The sequence below is a fragment of the Bidens hawaiensis genome, unplaced genomic scaffold (genome assembly GCF_021521415.1).
Source record: "Bidens hawaiensis isolate Kalapana, Puna unplaced genomic scaffold, B.hawaiensis_p1.1 tig00001521_1, whole genome shotgun sequence".
In the NCBI taxonomy this organism is placed as follows: Eukaryota; Viridiplantae; Streptophyta; class Magnoliopsida; order Asterales; family Asteraceae; genus Bidens; species Bidens hawaiensis.
The window spans coordinates 1,732,025-1,749,970 of record NW_027491087.1 but is presented as its reverse complement, the minus strand read 5'-3'; the positions used below and the strand labels follow the sequence as shown (position 1 = coordinate 1,749,970).

Sequence of the window (17,946 nt, the reverse complement as noted above, 5' to 3'; positions counted from 1 at the left end):
TGTAATTTGAATGTTATTTTGGTTTATCTTTGTATTTCACAATCATTTGTTTTCGTGCAAATATTATTTATAACTTAAAATATGTTGTCGTCCTGAATAACATATAACTTATGATGTCATTTCAAATGACACGTGTTATTTTGAAAATTTCAATATTTCCACCCGTGTCGTACACGGGTTAATAACCTAGTAACGCATATAAAATTTCTTATAACTCAATTATTGTAGCTATGTTGCTTAACAGGTTGTGTTTGTGAGTTTACCGGTCTTGACATTGACTCGAAAATTCTATGAATACCGAACAGTCAAACATAACATGAACATTCTATGTATACCGAACATGACACGAAAGATCGATACACCACATCAGGAGTTGAGAAAAAGAATAAGGGACACGTGGAAAAGTTCATAGTTTGGGATTTAAACGGCTGTACACATTTTTCGATCATCACACATGAACCCTCAACTAGAGGTTTATAGAACTATAGAAGTCGATTTGAAAGAACCGTTTATGGTTCAAAATCGTCCAATGAAAATGGATTTGTATGGTTCAAACCCGGTTCAAGTTTCTAAGTGATTTCAACTATAAGATTCAATTAAGACTTGTTTCTAATTGATTACTGAAACTGCTTTTTGTACACCTCTATCCTAAATATAAATAGAGGCGCACAAAACGGGTTCAAACCCTAAACCAATTTGGTTTGCTAACAAAAAGTCAAAACTCGTTTGAGATCAGTTTTGGTTCCGGTTGAAACCGTTTTATGATTGGTTTGACAGTTTTGTCCGGTTTTTGGTTCAGCAAAGACAATTACAAGCCGGTTTCTATCATACTAGTTCCAAACATGTTCGGTTTTGCTTCAAGTTGAAACCGCTTTAAGATCGGTTTTTTACTGTTTTGACCAATTTTCGGTTCAGTTGAGAAAATTGCAAACCGGTTTTTATAATACAATTCCAAACCAGGTCAGTTTCAGATTAAGTCAAACTAATAGGTTCGTTTTGATTCGGTTAACCAGTTCATGTATTCAATCTGGTACTTGTGGAAAATATATGATTAGGCTATCTGGTAGGTGTGTGATTGGGTGGATGATCCGGGATAGAATGATGAGACTACTTTTAACATATCTATGATTTCATTCCATTATTTTTATGCCATACCAAAAAACTCCAATTACCACGTGTACTTTTGACTTTTTTAACTTTTAACAATAAACCACACATCTAAAGTTCGAGACCTTTCCCGTACTTCCTTAATCTTTACCGCCCTCCGTCCACACAGTCCCCTGTATCGCCAAACATGCAGCGGATTCCACCACCAATCATCATCATCTTCTTCATCTTAATCTTATCGCCTCTCACCGCCATCTCAACCTCTGATCTCTTCCAACAATGGTGTCACCACCACAACAAATCATACCCAACAGAGGAAGAACACTTATACAGATTCAACGTCTTCCAGGACAACTACGATTACATTCTCCGTCACAACGCCCATTCAAACACTTCCTACACGCTTGATCTCAATGCCTTTGCGGATCTCACTCACCATGAGTTCAAACTTGCTCGGTTGCGCGGCCTCTCGGTGTCTCATCCGTCCGCTGATCCGATCAGACTCAATAGAGGTGGTTCGGGTATTCAGTCGTCTACGGAGATACCGAAATCGCTGGATTGGCGAGAGAAAGGAGCTGTTACTAAGGTCAAAGATCAAGGAAGCTGTGGTATATTATTCTCACTATTACAAATTCATTGTGTACCTGATTCGGATGATAGGTTAATAGTTGTCAGTGGCTTAGCTTGGACGAAAACAAAAAAAAGGGTGAAGTTTTCGGACGAGCACGGGTGAATTTACATTACGTATAAAATAATTCGGACGAAAGCGGGTAAATTTACACTGCTAAGAAAAAAAAGAGGGGGGGGGATCGAAGGAAGCCTTGCCACTGATTGATGTTATTAAGTTATTATCGATTGTAGTCGAAGAGGCATTTCTGAAACCCTAGGTGTTGATTTTGTAAATTGTAATTAGTTCTTGTTTGTTTAATGGATGGGTTAAAAGAAAGTTATGTTTGTTGGATAGGTGCATGCTGGGCATTTTCGGCTACTGGAGCAATGGAGGGGATTAATCAAATAGTAACTGGATCGCTTATCAGTCTTTCGGAGCAGGAGTTGGTTGATTGCGATAGAAGCTTTAACAGTGGATGTGATGGTGGACTTATGGATTATGCTTTTGAGTTTGTGATAAAGAATAAAGGGATTGATACCGAAGAGGATTATCCGTATCAAGGACGAGCAACTACCTGCAACAAAAACAAAGTAATAAATCCATCATTCCATCTTATCGTTGATTCATTTCCATGCTTATATTACTTTGTCTGATTGTTAAAAATACTGCAGATGAAAACACGCGTTGTCACTATTGATGGTTACATTGATGTCCCTGAAAATAATGAAGCTCAACTACTTCAAGCGGTTGCAATTCAGCCTGTGAGTGTAGGTATATGTGGCAGTGAGCGAGCTTTTCAGTTATACTCAAAGGTTAGTGCTCATGATCCGTAATAATTTTAATAGCCGTCTTAAAGAAATGAAGTATGAAGTTATTGATTTACTGAATATATAATTAGGGAATATTCACCGGGCCATGTTCGACTGCTTTAGATCATGCGGTACTGATAGTAGGATATGGTTCCAAAGATGGGGTTGATTATTGGATAATAAAGAACTCATGGGGAACGTCATGGGGAATGGATGGATACATGTACATGCAATGGAACATAGGCGACTCTAATGGGTTATGTGGGATTAACATGCTGGCTTCTTATCCAATAAAAACCAGCCCTAATCCACCACCATCACCGACTCCAAAACCAGTCAAATGTAACTTGTTTACATGGTGTGGCGAAGGCGAAACGTGTTGTTGTGCTACAAAAGTTCTTGGGATTTGCTTGAAATGGATGTGTTGTGAGTTGAACGCCTCTGTTTGCTGTAAGGATCAGCGACACTGTTGCCCTTCTGATTATCCTATTTGTGATTCTCAAAGGAACTTGTGCCTCAAGGTTAGTCATTGATATTTGTTTGGTTAAATTGTTCTTGATTATTATGTGAGAATTGCCATTGTTGTCTGTAGTTACTATAGAAGTGGCAACATAGGCAGGATGGGTTACCTGTTGGAATTATTAAGTACATGTTGAAACGGATCGGGTTGGGTTGACCTACTTACACCTTTTCTTTCTTTTTCTTTTTTTCAAGCTTTTACGATGGACGAGTTAAACTAGTATTACACATTTACACCACACGCGTTGTGGTGTGCTAAACTGCAAACACGTAAAATAATATTGACAATAGTATGAGACCTATTCAACTAAAAGTTACACACATAAACCTACGAGTTCGTAACAAAACCAGAAACTATAAAATTGAATTTTGGTACTGGTATTACGTTAAATGAATATCGATATCGGTTTCAATAATACCGACACCGGTACCAATGTGGTTTGGTAAATATCAGCCTGGTTTGTCAAGGTACCAACACGATACCGGCACTCGGTATAATCAACACGTTTTAGCCCAACCCCAGTTAGCTAAAAGCGATTTATTCGACCCGTTTGATCTTTTTGAAACAAAGCACAACGAGTCAAGTTAGACTCTTGTATCAATCAAGTATGTCATATTTTGATATCTAAACACATCATATGAACATGTTTGCAGCAAACAGGCAATGGCACTCTAGCAATACAGCCCAAGAAGAAGAGCAATTTTGGTAGATCAAGTGGTCAGAGTTCCCTCACTCAACAATACTTTTGAAGGTCATGTATATTATTCCTTTGATATGTTTCATTCCTTTAGCATATTTATAAACCATTGGTAGGTATATTTATTAAAGCATATGATGAGAGTGTAGCTCAGAATCATCCAAGTTTACTATATGTATTTGTTATTGTTGAGAGATAATTTCAGTTTTCACAATTAGAATCTTTACAAATAAAAACCAAAACTGAAAACAACAAATAATAACTACTAATTTGGTAACTATAAGAATCACAAACTTTGAAATTCATGATCAAGCAGAAGAAGATGGAAACACATCTTTAACTGCCGAAGCAGCAGACAAGTAATTCAAAGTATTCTTCAACGTCTCTTTCTCCCTCTTCAACCTCACCATCGTGTCCTCCAACTCAAGCAGCGCCTGCTGCTCCCTCGGCGCCCCTTCAAACGTACTCCCAACGAAGAATGAAAACGGCGTCGGAAACAAATTCCTTCGCAAATCCCCAGCCTCCTTCTCCGGCTTCCCATTCAACCGATTCGACAGCCGAATCACATCCTTCATATGACTCTCCACTTCACTCGCAAGTCCCTCCAAATCCTCATCCCCGTTCCCCGACGGGCGGTCCTCGAGCCAAACCACTTCCGCGACCAGATACGGCTTGGTTCGTACAACTTTGGTGACCCGAAAGCGCTCCTGGCCTTTGCAAATGATAAAGAAGCGGTCGTCGACTAGGCGCTCGTGCTTAACGACCTCGCCCACGCATCCGACGTCGGCTGTACCGGTTGTGGCATCGGTGTAGATTACGCCGAAACGGAGGTCGGTTTGGAGGAGAGTGTGCATCATAATCCGGTAACGGTATTCGAAGATCTGTAACGGGAGGATTGCACCGGGGAATAAGACCAGTGGAAGCGGAAACAGGGGAAGCTCCACAACGTCTTTCGAATGTGAGTTTGAGTTTTCGGAGGAACAGCGGACGGTGGATTTGAGTTTCCGATGATGGTAATGATGACGGGTGATTGAATTGAAATGGAAATGAATATTATTATTATTATTATTATTATTATTGTTATTATTATTAATATTGTGTGGTCTTGGGGAAGAGAATAAGGTGGGGTTTTTGGGGTGATTGAGATAAGAGGAAGGAGGTGGGAGGAGTTGAGGGAAAGCCATTCTTCTTCTTCTTCTTATTATTATTATTATTATTATTATTATTATTATTATTATTAGTATTGATATTAATGCTATTGACTATTGTTATTGTTGTCTGGGTTTGGGGGAAATGTGGAGAGTGAGCATTTGGGAGGAAGAGGTGAAGGAGAAGGTTGTTTCTCTCTCTAGAAAGAGTGTTTTAGAGAGAGAAAGGTAAAGGTTCTGGTGGAATCGGAGAGACCATATGATGTGGATAAGAGTTTTTGTTTCCGATTTTTTGTATTTTTATAAGTGGTTATCAATTTCACACGTGGAATTGTTTTTCAGGATAAATGGAATGAGCTATTATTGTGTTTATTCTATCTTGTTTTTGACTAATAGATGGTGTTTTTGTGTTTAAAAGTTTATCTTTTATTACTTTTTTGATGTCCATAAGTGTTGCTATTGAAACCTACTTGTTGAGTTAATAACCGTTAATCTCATTATAGAGGACATGTGGTACTCCTGGTGACGGGAATCGAGGTGCGGATAGAAGTCGAAGATCATTTTGCTTAACGGGTAGGTCTTGCAATCAAGCTTCTCAATGGCTTTGCACTCAATGGCTAATCTCCATTAAACTAAGAAAAACTTTGCACACGTTTGTTACCATTTAAACTTGGTACAACTCAAGGTCATCATTCCGTTTGATTCATACAATCAAAATATTATTCTAAGAGGCTAAGAGCCTACAAGAAGATCAAGATAATAAGAAACTATATCAAGAATAATGTAACCAAAATATACGACAAATTCTAAAATCTACCTCAGGAATAGAATAAGTACAAATGAATATACAAAAACAATTGTAAACCAATAAGTAAAATTTAGTAGAGTTTCATTTCATAAAGCATTGAAAAAGGCTATGAAATTGCATAACGTGTTTATTATTTCGACTAGAATAACAGTTTATCATTCATTCTTCCTCTTAAACAAGCTGTCACAAAAGGAATTAAAGTGCAAATTGCAGCACGTTATGAGTTACTTGGACCTGAGAAGAAATTGTGTGTATTAAATTATTAAGCCAGGTATAGAAATTAGTGCTGAAAGAGAGTAAGTAGTTGTGAGTGAATTAGATGCCTCTATGTTTTTTAATTTTTTATTTATTTATTTAAGAAAGAGTTGAATTTAATGCATTTAATATTCCTTGTCATAAATTTCTCCACTAGCGTACCAAATAGCTAGTCGGTTCTTTGTGTGTTAGATCAGGTTTCCCCAAGTGGATAATGTCCTAAAACACTTGCCAATTAAGTAGCTCAAACAAACTTATGATTTGGACTTTGGATTTAAGCAGTGACGGATTCAGGAATTATTTCTAGTGTGTTCATTATTTTTAGATGTTCTAATATTATACAACCGAACTTAATAATTTCGGGTCGATTCGACGGTGTCGGGTCAGATAAGGTTTATTACATAATAGATATACGATACAATAACAAAAAAACTAACACCATTGGAATTTTAAAAACATATCATATAAATATGATTGTTTTTTCAAACTAAAAAAAATACTTATAGTTTAAACAAATTAACATCTAATTTAAGTTTAAACAAATTAACAATCTGACTAACAAACCAACCATGTAAGCTAACTTTTTTTTGAAAAGCAAGCATAACACTTTATTAAACAACAAACCATTAGCAAGCAGCTTGCTGCATAAAGAGACCAAACTTCGGAAGACTAGAAGGGCAGAACATTTACAACGACAGGTGAAAAACAAAAAAAAACTATGCTTGCAAAGGGATTTGAGCACGGGATGCCTATGCAGGGAGGAAGAGTCTTTACCAGTAGGCAATGGTTTACCATCTGTATCAGTTTACTCAATATTTTATATATGGGTTCACTCTAATATTTTGTATAGTACGTTATACTAAAAATTCGAAACTCAGTGGGTTCCCGTGAACCCGCATCTTGTACATTAGATCCTCCCCTGGATTTAAGTAAATTGTAACACTAATAATATTTCGAGATCATATATAAGATCAAATCAACCTCTCATGTGTGCATCCAAGTTAAAACGTTGATAGTAGAAATCAAAGCCTATACCACTAGCACAAAAACCTATTCCAATCTGATTCTAATCGGTGGTTTCTAATCGGTTTGGATTATTGAACGTCGAACCGGTTAATCAAACCAATTTTTATTACTTTCTATTAAATATCGTTTTTTTTTTCAATTTTATAACCTAACCTGTTTGATTGGTTAGGGTTTCCGAGATAGGAAAACCAGTTAATGGTCAAAATCGGTTTTACCCATAACTGGATTAATACCGGTAAACCGATTTTGCACCTCAAGTTATACGTGCACAAATCCTAATCATACCACATAATTTTTCAAATTCACTAGAGTAAAATGACACCAATCACATTACTCAGTTTGATTAAACTAGTTACACATGCATCAAATGAACTCCAAACTGGGTTATTGTGGACCGTGGACGAGCATTCTTTATGATTTATGCCATTAGTAAGATTTAGAATATGCTAAATTTTGTAACACAATAATCTTTTACACAATTACACATTCCTTTTTTTTATGTGAGATCCACATTTGGTGTATGCATAAGGCAAGAAATGACATGGTGTTTGATGATAAGGAGACTACGATAGAGAGTGTTATGGGAGATATCAAAGCGTTTAGTTATGAAAAATATAGCGATGAGATGTCAATATCGTGGAATGATTGGTGTGGGTTTAATTTGTAATTGGACCGGGTTGTTCTAATGTAATCGGTGAGTTGAATGCTTGGTAGATGTGCCTAGCAACTTGCTTTTTTTTAAAGGCCGATTTCAGAAAAAAGAAGGAACCACTTGTAAGCCGCAAGATGCCTAAAAAGAAAATAAAGCACAAAAACAAGACGAACTACAAACCGGCTACAAATTAGGCATGGTTTGTAATTTTGTATTTCTTGTTGTATGTTTTTCTTTAAAAGAAGTCATTGTTAGTCATTCAAAATAATCGTTTCGTGGTTTTATTCGTGTTTAATTATATTATTTTAAGGTTTTTTATACATAGTCATGAACGCTACATCTCAATGTTTACGGTTTTTTTGTCAATAAGAAGATTTAGAATCCGATACAAACATCTTGTTAGTCATCTTGCACGAGATATACAAATTGTGGGAATCTTTGAACATTATGTATGTGTTTACTTGGTTACGTCAACAATTCTTGTCGGTGGCTAACACCAACCTAAGACAATCCTCATTCACACCTTAACCCAATCCTCATTCACACCTTAACCCAATCTTTTATTACAATTTTTTTTCAATCTTCCACCAATACAACTCAAGTACTCAATCAAATCCAATTGTTCACACTCATTCACAACCATGCCAAACCCAACTTTTTATTATATAAATTGAACCTATAATTATTTTTTAATCTATTCAAAAACAAGATTACAAATAATAAGTTTCTTTAAAAGAAAATAGGTTGTTTATTTAAATTATAAAAATAAATTAATAAACAACTCTTTAACTGGTTATTATTAATTTTATAGTTAAAATACACTTTTAAACTAACACTGTTTTAATAAAAGTTATATTGGATTGTTGATAAAAAAAAGTTTTAAAAAATTGTGTGTTTAGATTTTTTCTTAAATAAATAACATAATATAAGTTTTTAAAGAAAATCCAACTATAGGAGAAACTAACACTGTTTTTTTTTAATTACATGACACGACTAAGAACATGTGTAGTTATAAAGTCCCACCCCTGGACATTATACGTCATATGGCTCCCAGTCAAAGTTATGGTTTTTTTGCAAAAAGAAGATGTAGTCAAAATGCCCCATCTTTGGGCATTATGCGCAAAGTGATGCACATCCACTTTTACACATTTTTTAAAATAATAATTCATTACATATTTAAGTATAATTTTAAAAAAATTACATTAAAATAAAAAAAATACATCAAACTCATAAATAAAAACTACATTGCAATAAAAAAAATACATTAAATTAAAAAAATATATAATAATAATAAGACTAAATGTTGTATTTTTCGGATAACTTATTGAATTGCTTTTAGAGATTGGACTCTCGGGTCGTCTTTGGATAACTCGTTTGTTCGTGGTCCAATTCCTTCCTTTTAAGTACTTCGACGACATCCAAATTTACTTGAAAACGTTGACTTCCAAGTTCTTCCACCTTTGAGTCGAATGTTCATTTCTTTGAAATAACTTTCCATTTCGGCATTTGAACCCATTGACAACGACGCGACCCCTTCCCCCTTCCTTTGCTTCTTCTACCCCCCGGTCGAGGGATCTCGGCAACATCTGCATAGGGATCCCCGTCTTCATTATCTCTTAAGTTGAAGTTTCGAGCATCGGAACTTGGCGTTTCTGGATCAACCGAAGACGATGTTTTATACCTTTTGTTAGGCCTAAAACTTTCGGTGTCGACGTCCGTAACGTGGGCCCACTTAGGGTGAAACCTCAAGTGGGATTTCCAACAGTTAAAGTAACCGAAGTTCCCCGACTTCTGTTGATACTCTACCAAATCCATGATTTCCGCGTCAGAGACACCGCTACGCCACGTTCGAGTCATCCGAGAGTGAACCGCATGGTAAGCCGTGCATTTGGTGTTTATATCGGTCCATTCGACATTACCAAATCTTTTTCCCGACGCGAGTCCCCACCAAGTTCGTGGAACAAATCTTTAATTTTGTTCCAAAATAAGCTCGATGCTTGAAAGTTCCCTAAAAAATAAAAATATTACAAGTTCAATGTTTATTCTAAGAAATTTAATATATATATATATTAAAAACTTACCGCACTCGGGATCTTCCGATATTGCGCACCACGCCCGAGTAAGTAGTTCACACTCGTCGGGTTTCCACGGTATAGTGGCCTTTTTAGTCTGAGGTTTGCCGGTGGGTTTCTTTACGTGTTTTCTCCCACGTCCGCCTCCACGTTGGCTCGAACCATCGAGAGTCTCCAAGACGGGTTGTGGCTCTGGGTTGATTTGTGTCTCCGGCACCGTCTCGTCGTCGGGTTGAGAACCGGAACTGGCCATCATATTCGTGGTTGGTTTTGAAAACCGGGCACCATATTTGGGTTAGGGGCTCCAGAACTTATATATTGTATGTATGAGCCCATTTGCGGGTCGAACAAATACGGGGTTTGAGGGGTTGGGATTGTAGATGGGTTCGGTTGTGGATTATTTGGGTCGGGGTTGTTTGTGTTGCCTTGTCGAGCGTATGCAACAAAACCGAGCGTTTAGTTGTTGTAGGGAAACGTATTGGTTGGTGATCTAGAATATATATTTGAGCGTTTTATAGAGAACTAGTCAGGCGCCCCCGCGATGCAGCAGGAAATCATACGTAAAGGTTGTTAGCAAGCCAAGCCTAGCTTGACTCCGACTCAAACTTCAATCCGAGCTCAACCTCAAGTCCGTCTTAACTATTTTGATGTTTATATAATTTAAGTTCTTTTAATCATACTTTTATAAAACACATGGGAAATTTTTTTTTAAGTTGAGTAATATTTAGATAATGATAAGTGGTCAAAGTTGTAAGTATTCCTTAAACTTTGAATTGTAATAAGTTTGTTTATGTTTTTTATAAAAAAGATAAAGGGCTAGATATGTAATTAAATAAAACATGAGATTGTAAATTTTATCCTTAAGAAATTTGTACATTCATGCATAATTTCATGCAATAATGACTTGTACATTTTAAACCGTTCATTTGTTTTGATAAAAATTTATACTGAAACGTCAACAAAACTAAACATGTTTAAATAGGTATGCTTGAAAAATTTTTAATCTTATTTTTGTAAGGCATATGTGAAAAAACCAAAAAAAATTAAAGTTGAGTAAAAAATGGGTAATCACGAGGGATCAAAGTTGTAACATTTTTTCTAATTAACAAAATTTAAGTAAAGTTAAGTTACCATACTTGTAATTATTTTGATACAAATCAAATGAACGTGGGTTTTGTGGGTGTAAAAGACAAGTGTATCATTACTTAGAGATGTACATAATGCTTTGAGTGTTGTAAATTCCTTAAAAATCTAGTGTCTTAATTTGTCCTTATTTAATGTATTATATATAGTAAAGATTAGTAGATGAAGTGTGTATTAAAATTGAAGTTTGAGCTTGTTTTATAGGAGATTTGTATTAAAATTTTAAAAAGAGATTTTTTTTATCAAAAGGTCATAATATTAACGGTTATATTTTTTAAAAATTGTGCCAATCAAGCGTTGTTCACAAAACTCTTAATCAAAATTAACATCCCAAAACGCTGGGAGAGGTGGGGGGTGCCCCCGTTGTTATGGGCCATAAAGCCGTCATCATGCCACCACTAAGGGTGGTCTAATCCATGGAAAATCACCAATAGGAAATTCGGAATGGCCTAAGGTCATGCATTTTTATCTCAATCAAGGTTCTTCGAATATGATATTTTGAAAAGAAGCACATTTTCAAAAGAAAGAGCCCATCAAGAAAGAAACTATCTTTCTCAACAGGGTTGGAGTAACAGTTCCTGTTTAATGAATTTGACCTGTAGGGTCCCGATTTGCTACAATACTTAATTCTCACCTGTAAATGCAATACATCTACATAGCACTCCCATATTCTTAAATAAGACAAACCTATAATGGTTATAAACTATTTCATACGATGTCTGATGGATCTTTTGATCGGTTCAAAATGTCCATAACATAATTATATATGATTTATCTTTCTTTTTGGGTTTAATTAAACATTACATCAAAACAGAAGGTAAACAGGTTACAAGCTTCATCGCTAACCCCTTTTGAATAGTTTTATAGTTTATACTATCAACTCAAAATGCTGTCACCTCAATCCTCCAAAACAAAATGAACTTATTATTTAGCCCACCTATTTTTCTAGTGTACTAAAAAGAATATATAACAAAGCTCATGCATGAGACATGAGTGATGACAACGAAGTGCAAAAAGGAGTCCAAAAAAAAATGAAAAACACCAACACGGCAACACATATAGAAAAGCCCAGTACTAACTAAAAAGAAAAGCCCAAAACTTAACATGCTAGTTCTAAATCTAAACAATCCTTTTTGTGTATGAGCAAAATGAGTTTAGCCCATTACTCACGTACATATTTTAACTTCTTTCAAAGAGCACAAATGCACTAAAAGATAAAATTCAATCCTCTTTACAAATTCAACCTTTTAATTACAAGTATTTCATATTAATATACTCTTAGTTTTCTATTTTATTGAATTATCCTTGTTTTAACTGGAACGAAATTTGTTTTGAGAATAATGTAAAGGACATAATTGATATAACACACGTATTATAATATTATTTTTCACATGTAATTTTTTTTGTACAAAAGGTTGCATATATTCAAACAAAAGAAAACAAAATGAATTTTGTGGTTCAGTTGGTATTTCTACTATTCAAAATAGTGCACTACGTAACAACATAACGCTTTTGATAAAAAATAAAAATAAAAATAGCAACATAACAAGTTATGTTGATAATTACGTGCTTCGTATGTACGCATGTGCGTATGATGTATCTATAACTACTAACTAGTGGGTATACTTGTATGCATACGTTATATGTATTACATAAGCATGTATTGTATTTATACTTTATCTTAAAAAATGAAAACCGTATAAGAAATGATAGTATTTATATGTATTTGTATTTATACATACAAATACAAATAAGCATGCATCGTATTTTTACTTATCTTAAAAAATGAAAACCGTATAAGAAGTGATAGTATTTATATGTATTTGTGTTTATACTTGTCTTTAAAAAAACGGATAAGAAGTGATAGTGCTTGGTAAGGTTGTGCATGGTTTGCTTGTGTCGGTTTTTAGCTCAAATCGAACCAAATACATAAACTTCAGTTATTTAGTTTTTGAAATCGCTTGCTTTCGTTTTTCCGGTTTTTAGTTTGAATCGGAATCAGTTTCAGTTTTATTATTTGAGCTTTAAACTTTTATACCTAAAAAAAACAAAAAAAAATATTGAATTTGAGCTTGGCCTAAATTATATTTTAATCAATTATCATGGTTACACCACTTGTGAAATATTTGGGCTACACTATCTATTATAAATATATGGGCTACATTATTTATTAATTTTTATAAATTACTTAATGTTGAAAACTAAAGCTAAAAATCAATAAATTTGGTCGGTTCGGTTTTTTAGGTGCTATTTATATAAACAACCGAACTAAATATTCAATTTTTTATGAAAACATAAAATCAAAGTGTTACTCTTCATTTATAGTTTGGTCATTTGGGTTAAAGACTGGTTCCCTTAGACTTGCCCTAATGATATTCAGTGTTTTTTATGAAAACATAAAATCAAAGTCTTATGCACACCCTAGTGTAGGGATGTCAATAAAACCCGAATCCGATGGGAAAACCCGAAACCCGACATAAATGAGACGGGTAATACCTGACCCATTAGGGTTTGGGATTAGTTTTAAAATTTTTCGCGGGTTTGGGACGGGTTTGGGATTTCTAATATACCCGATTACCCGACCCAATTACCCGATAACATAAACCCATTTACCCGATTATATACCCGATGTACCCGATATAGCTTATTATATTATATATATATATATATATACTATATTCCAAATATATTATTTGCCGAAACTTGTTTATGTTAATTATTTGAGATATTGTATATTTATGGTAACCATCTTTGTAACTGATTAGTTATATTTTGTCAAAACCCAACGAGTTTTGAGCCGGGTATACCCGACGGGTAATTATCCAATTAAAACCCGCCAGGTTTAGGATGGACTTTAATAACCGGGTATTTCCTAACCCGACCCATTGCCATGACTAGTGCTTGGGTTCCCCTTATACTTGCCCTAATGATATGACAATGCCTATGACAATTGATAGTTGATGTTAAGACCATCTATAATAAGAGGTTCTAAAACCAGCTCTGGTATATACATATGTTTATCATATCCGGCTTTGCCCCTCTAAATTCGGCTTTATAAATGAACCAAGTATATAAACCCTCTTTCTTTCTTCCTTCCACTTACAAAACCTGTTCTTTATCGTTTTTATGCACGAGCGCACACGATGCCTCCTTTCACAAAAATAAAAAACTGGTCCCAAAGTAGTATAAAAATACTTCTTACATTATAAAACATCACATTGTAAACGTATGAAATAGATAACTTCCAAACATTTTGGTGACATTCACTAATCAATTACCTATAAGCCAAGGATGGACCCTAGACTAGAGATTTTCTTCACCTCGTTCTCTAGATGATTGTGTGACTGAGTATACGTCTTAAAGTCTCGTGTGGTTGAGATCATCGTTTGAAAAACTAGTCAAAGGGGGGTTTGAGTGAATAGAAATGGTGAAGATTGAGTGAATAAAAATGGTTAAATATTTGAGTGAATAAAAATGATGAAGAGTTGGTGGTATTTATATGTAATAAATTGATTATTAATGGGCATTTTAATTTCTTCAAAAGTCCCCAACGACCATAAAAACATTTGTCACAAATTGTAATTTGGCAACTAGTTAGGGATAGGTTTGCCATGTAATAAACAGTCCATGAACCTTAACCACAATGGTGCCCTCTGCCCCTTTTATACATCCGGGTTACACCATTTGTGAAATTAATCCCTGGGCTACACCATCTATTATAAAAATACGGATTACATTATTTGTTAATTCTTATAAAGTAATTAATGTTGAAAACTAAAACTAAAAATCAATAAATTCGGTTGGTTCGGTTTTTCTAGGTGTTGTTTATATACACAACCACCAAATATTCAGTTTTTTTATGAAAATATAAAATCAAAGTGTTACTCTTCATTTTTAGTTTGGTCATTTGGGTTAAAGACGGGTTATACTTGCCCTAACGATATTCAGTTTTTTTTATGAAAACATAAAATCAAAGTCTCATGCACACCCTAGTGCTTGGGTTCCCCTTAGACTTGCCTTTATGATATGACAACGCCTCAGTGGCGGATCTAGACTCGAAACCGTGGCGGAGCGCTCAAAAATTTTTTTTCCCCATATTTAATACAATATTAACGAAACAAATATAAAGACACACGACAACAAATAAATTTAAACTAACCGGGTTAACGAACCAACGGTGGCGGATCTAGGTTGGGCTGTAAATATCTCCTCTTCGGTTTTCGATAGCTTGAAACCTATTCGGTTTTCGATAGCTTGAAACTGAGCCATTACATCTTCTTCATTTACTTTATCAAACGTTTCTCTTTCGACCGCACAAACTAAATCATTGTTCAAATACTCATTACCCATTCGATTGCGCAAATCCGTCTTGATAAGCTTCATTTTAGAGAAACATCTTTCAACGGTTGCGGTTGCAACCGGTAAAACCAATGCTAGCTTCAATATCCGATAAACCAAAGGACAAGTTGTGTGGTTTCCGGTTTCCACCATTACACGAGCAAGATCACCCATTCCACCAAGTTTTGCAAATTTATCATCTTCCTTTAAAGTGTAATAAAAGGTCGTAAGATCACCCGGAATACACCCTCTTTCTTCGTTAGTAAAATCATTCGGATACATCTCTTAAAAAGCCACTATCTTAGATATGTCAAACTTGGAAAAAACTTCAACCTCAAAATGATGTCGATTAGTAATGACATACTTCCGGTTTCTTTGATTACCATAACTTTCCTCCATATCTAACATCTTAATCTTGTTTTTTTCACAAAAAGATGTGCGTATGATTTTTTTTTGTTGTGAAAGGTGGGTTAATGGGTTGGTTGGGTTGGGTTAATGGGTTTTTTTGTTTGGGCTTTATCTTTTTATTGAGTTTAAAACATATATTAGTTGGGTTTAAAATCTTAGCCGAAACGTTATTTTTTTCCAGCCGTGTAGAAACACGAAAATCGACCAATTTTTTTTACACTACCCGTAAAAATTTGAGCCGTAGCGGAGGCTACGGCTCGGCATAAGGTATGTCCGCCCCTGCAACGCCTATGACAATTGATAATTGATGTTAAGACCATCTATAATAAGAGGTTCTAAAACCAGCTCCAGGTATATATATGTTTATCATATCCGGGCTTTGCCCCTCTAAAATCGGTTTTATAAATAAACCAAGTATATAATTCCTCTTTCTTTCTTTCACTTAGAAAACCTGTTCTTTATCGTTTTTATGCCCAAGCACACACGATGCCTCATTTCACAAAAATAAAAAAATGGTCCCAAAGTAGTATAAAAATACTTCTTACATTATAAAATATCACATTGTAAACGTATGAAATAAATAACTTCCAAACATTTTGGCGACATTTACTAATCAATTACCTATAAGCCAAGGATGGACCCTAGACTAGAGATTTGGTCTTGGATTTTATTCCGGTCACATTTTGCATCCATGGCGGCGGAACATTGTCACGTTCTTATGACGTAATCATAACCCACCATATATATTCTAATTATTTTTAGGTACACAAATATGTAATTCTCCGTTTAATTATTATAAGTTTTTTAAATATTCAAATAATTTGCACCTCCCACTTGTTAGATTAAAATGTATACGTTTTTGTGCTTCCGCAGCTGTCATAAAACAAGAAGTTTGGATGTGTCCTATTTAAGAGTCTCTTAAGAGGGACCTAAGGTTGCGGATTTTTCTTATTATAGATTAAAAAAAAAAGTTATTTCCGTACTTAATATGTTATTCTATTTAACAATCTTTGATTATTTCGCTTTGTGATTGGCTACCTAAATATCGTGTTCTACATGTGTCTTTATTTATTTCGATCAAAGCATATTTTGAATTTAGATCTACACATACAATTCAATATACAAAATTATGTTTAAAATAATGAGGCTAAGTGGCTAACCATATGGGTAACTAAAGAGAAAACGTTGACCGGAGCTCTCAACTTTGGAAAGTCAAGTTTGCAAGGTCGGCTCTTGTGTCTATTGTGACCAACTTTATGCACTCAGTTTTTAACCATCGTTTAGGACTAGTGTGGGTACGACCATGGAGAAGACACCATATTATTGGGTAATATTGGGTTCTAGAAGATGAGGCATATATATGTTGATCAGTTTCTATAATCGATGATATAATGTAAACAAGGAAATATGTAATACCTGATAATCCAGTGATGTTTGAGATTGACATCTTCTTAATCTGATCGAGTTCCCCTTTAGGGTGTATGGTTAGGATGGAGATTAGGTGTTCTTGATGAACACGATTTGAGAGAGAGAGGCAGGGGATGATTCTTATGGTGTTATTATTCATCATTAGTTATTAACCTCTCTAATAAGCTCTCTATATATACACCCAAGGGGAAACCCTATTAATGTTAGTAAGGGTAATTCCGTCCATCAAGGATTTACCAGTTATAAACATAAGGTTATTTAGGTCAATGATCAATAATAAGATAAATAATTATAAGGGCCATATATAAAATATATATAAAATATATATTTATTCTAACATTCTCCCACTTGGCCTAGTAATTATTTATTATGAGCATTAGATTAGTCTGATCAGAGGTTAATACTCATTTTAGTTCTAAACCCAAATTGCAGCAGAGAAATACAGTCGTTGAATCAATATTCGACTCAGGACCCCCATTAATCATACTACAACTCAAATTTAAAACCTAACTTTAGGATCAAATTGACAAATAAGCCCTTACCGTTGATTTGTATAATTAGTGTCTATACGTCTTTAGGCATGCATGAACGTATTTAGAGACAAAACAAATTTTCAACGTATGAGGAAAAATTAATAATTAATCATTCATAGTACGATACGCAGTTGCGCTTGGTCATTGGTAAAACCCGTCTCTATTATTGGCCATTTAGGAGACTTATGGGTGACAGACCTTTAATTAGTGGATCCATAAGCATATCATGAATGCATTAGATACAAAAGTTTAGTTTCCTCTATTTGTTCTTAAGTCATAAGCGAACAATAATTTAGACTTGTATCGAATTCTAATGCAGCTCCGCTTGAACTGTTACTGTTCAAGAAATAAGGGTAGCTGACTTTATCACAATAAGTCTTCAATATTGGATT

The 17,946-nt window shown here is 34.8% G+C and overlaps 2 protein-coding genes across 2 annotated transcripts; one reads left to right on the top strand and one right to left on the bottom strand.

Annotated features, from left to right (window-relative positions):
- The first annotated feature begins 1,294 nt into the window (after positions 1 to 1,294).
- On the top strand, positions 1,295 to 3,828 carry LOC143583914 (low-temperature-induced cysteine proteinase-like). Its single transcript, XM_077066093.1, has 5 exons — positions 1,295 to 1,715; positions 2,072 to 2,307; positions 2,389 to 2,529; positions 2,616 to 3,047; positions 3,700 to 3,828. Exons 1-5 carry the CDS (start codon positions 1,295 to 1,297, stop codon positions 3,793 to 3,795), a joined length of 1,326 nt encoding a protein of 441 aa, XP_076922208.1. The 3' UTR covers positions 3,796 to 3,828.
- A 134-nt stretch (positions 3,829 to 3,962) lies between these two features.
- LOC143584250 (uncharacterized) lies at positions 3,963 to 4,967 on the bottom strand. The gene has a single exon (XM_077066341.1). It carries the CDS (start codon positions 4,925 to 4,927, stop codon positions 4,052 to 4,054), a length of 876 nt encoding a protein of 291 aa, XP_076922456.1. The 5' UTR covers positions 4,928 to 4,967; the 3' UTR covers positions 3,963 to 4,051.
- Between the last annotated feature and the right edge of the window lie 12,979 nt (positions 4,968 to 17,946).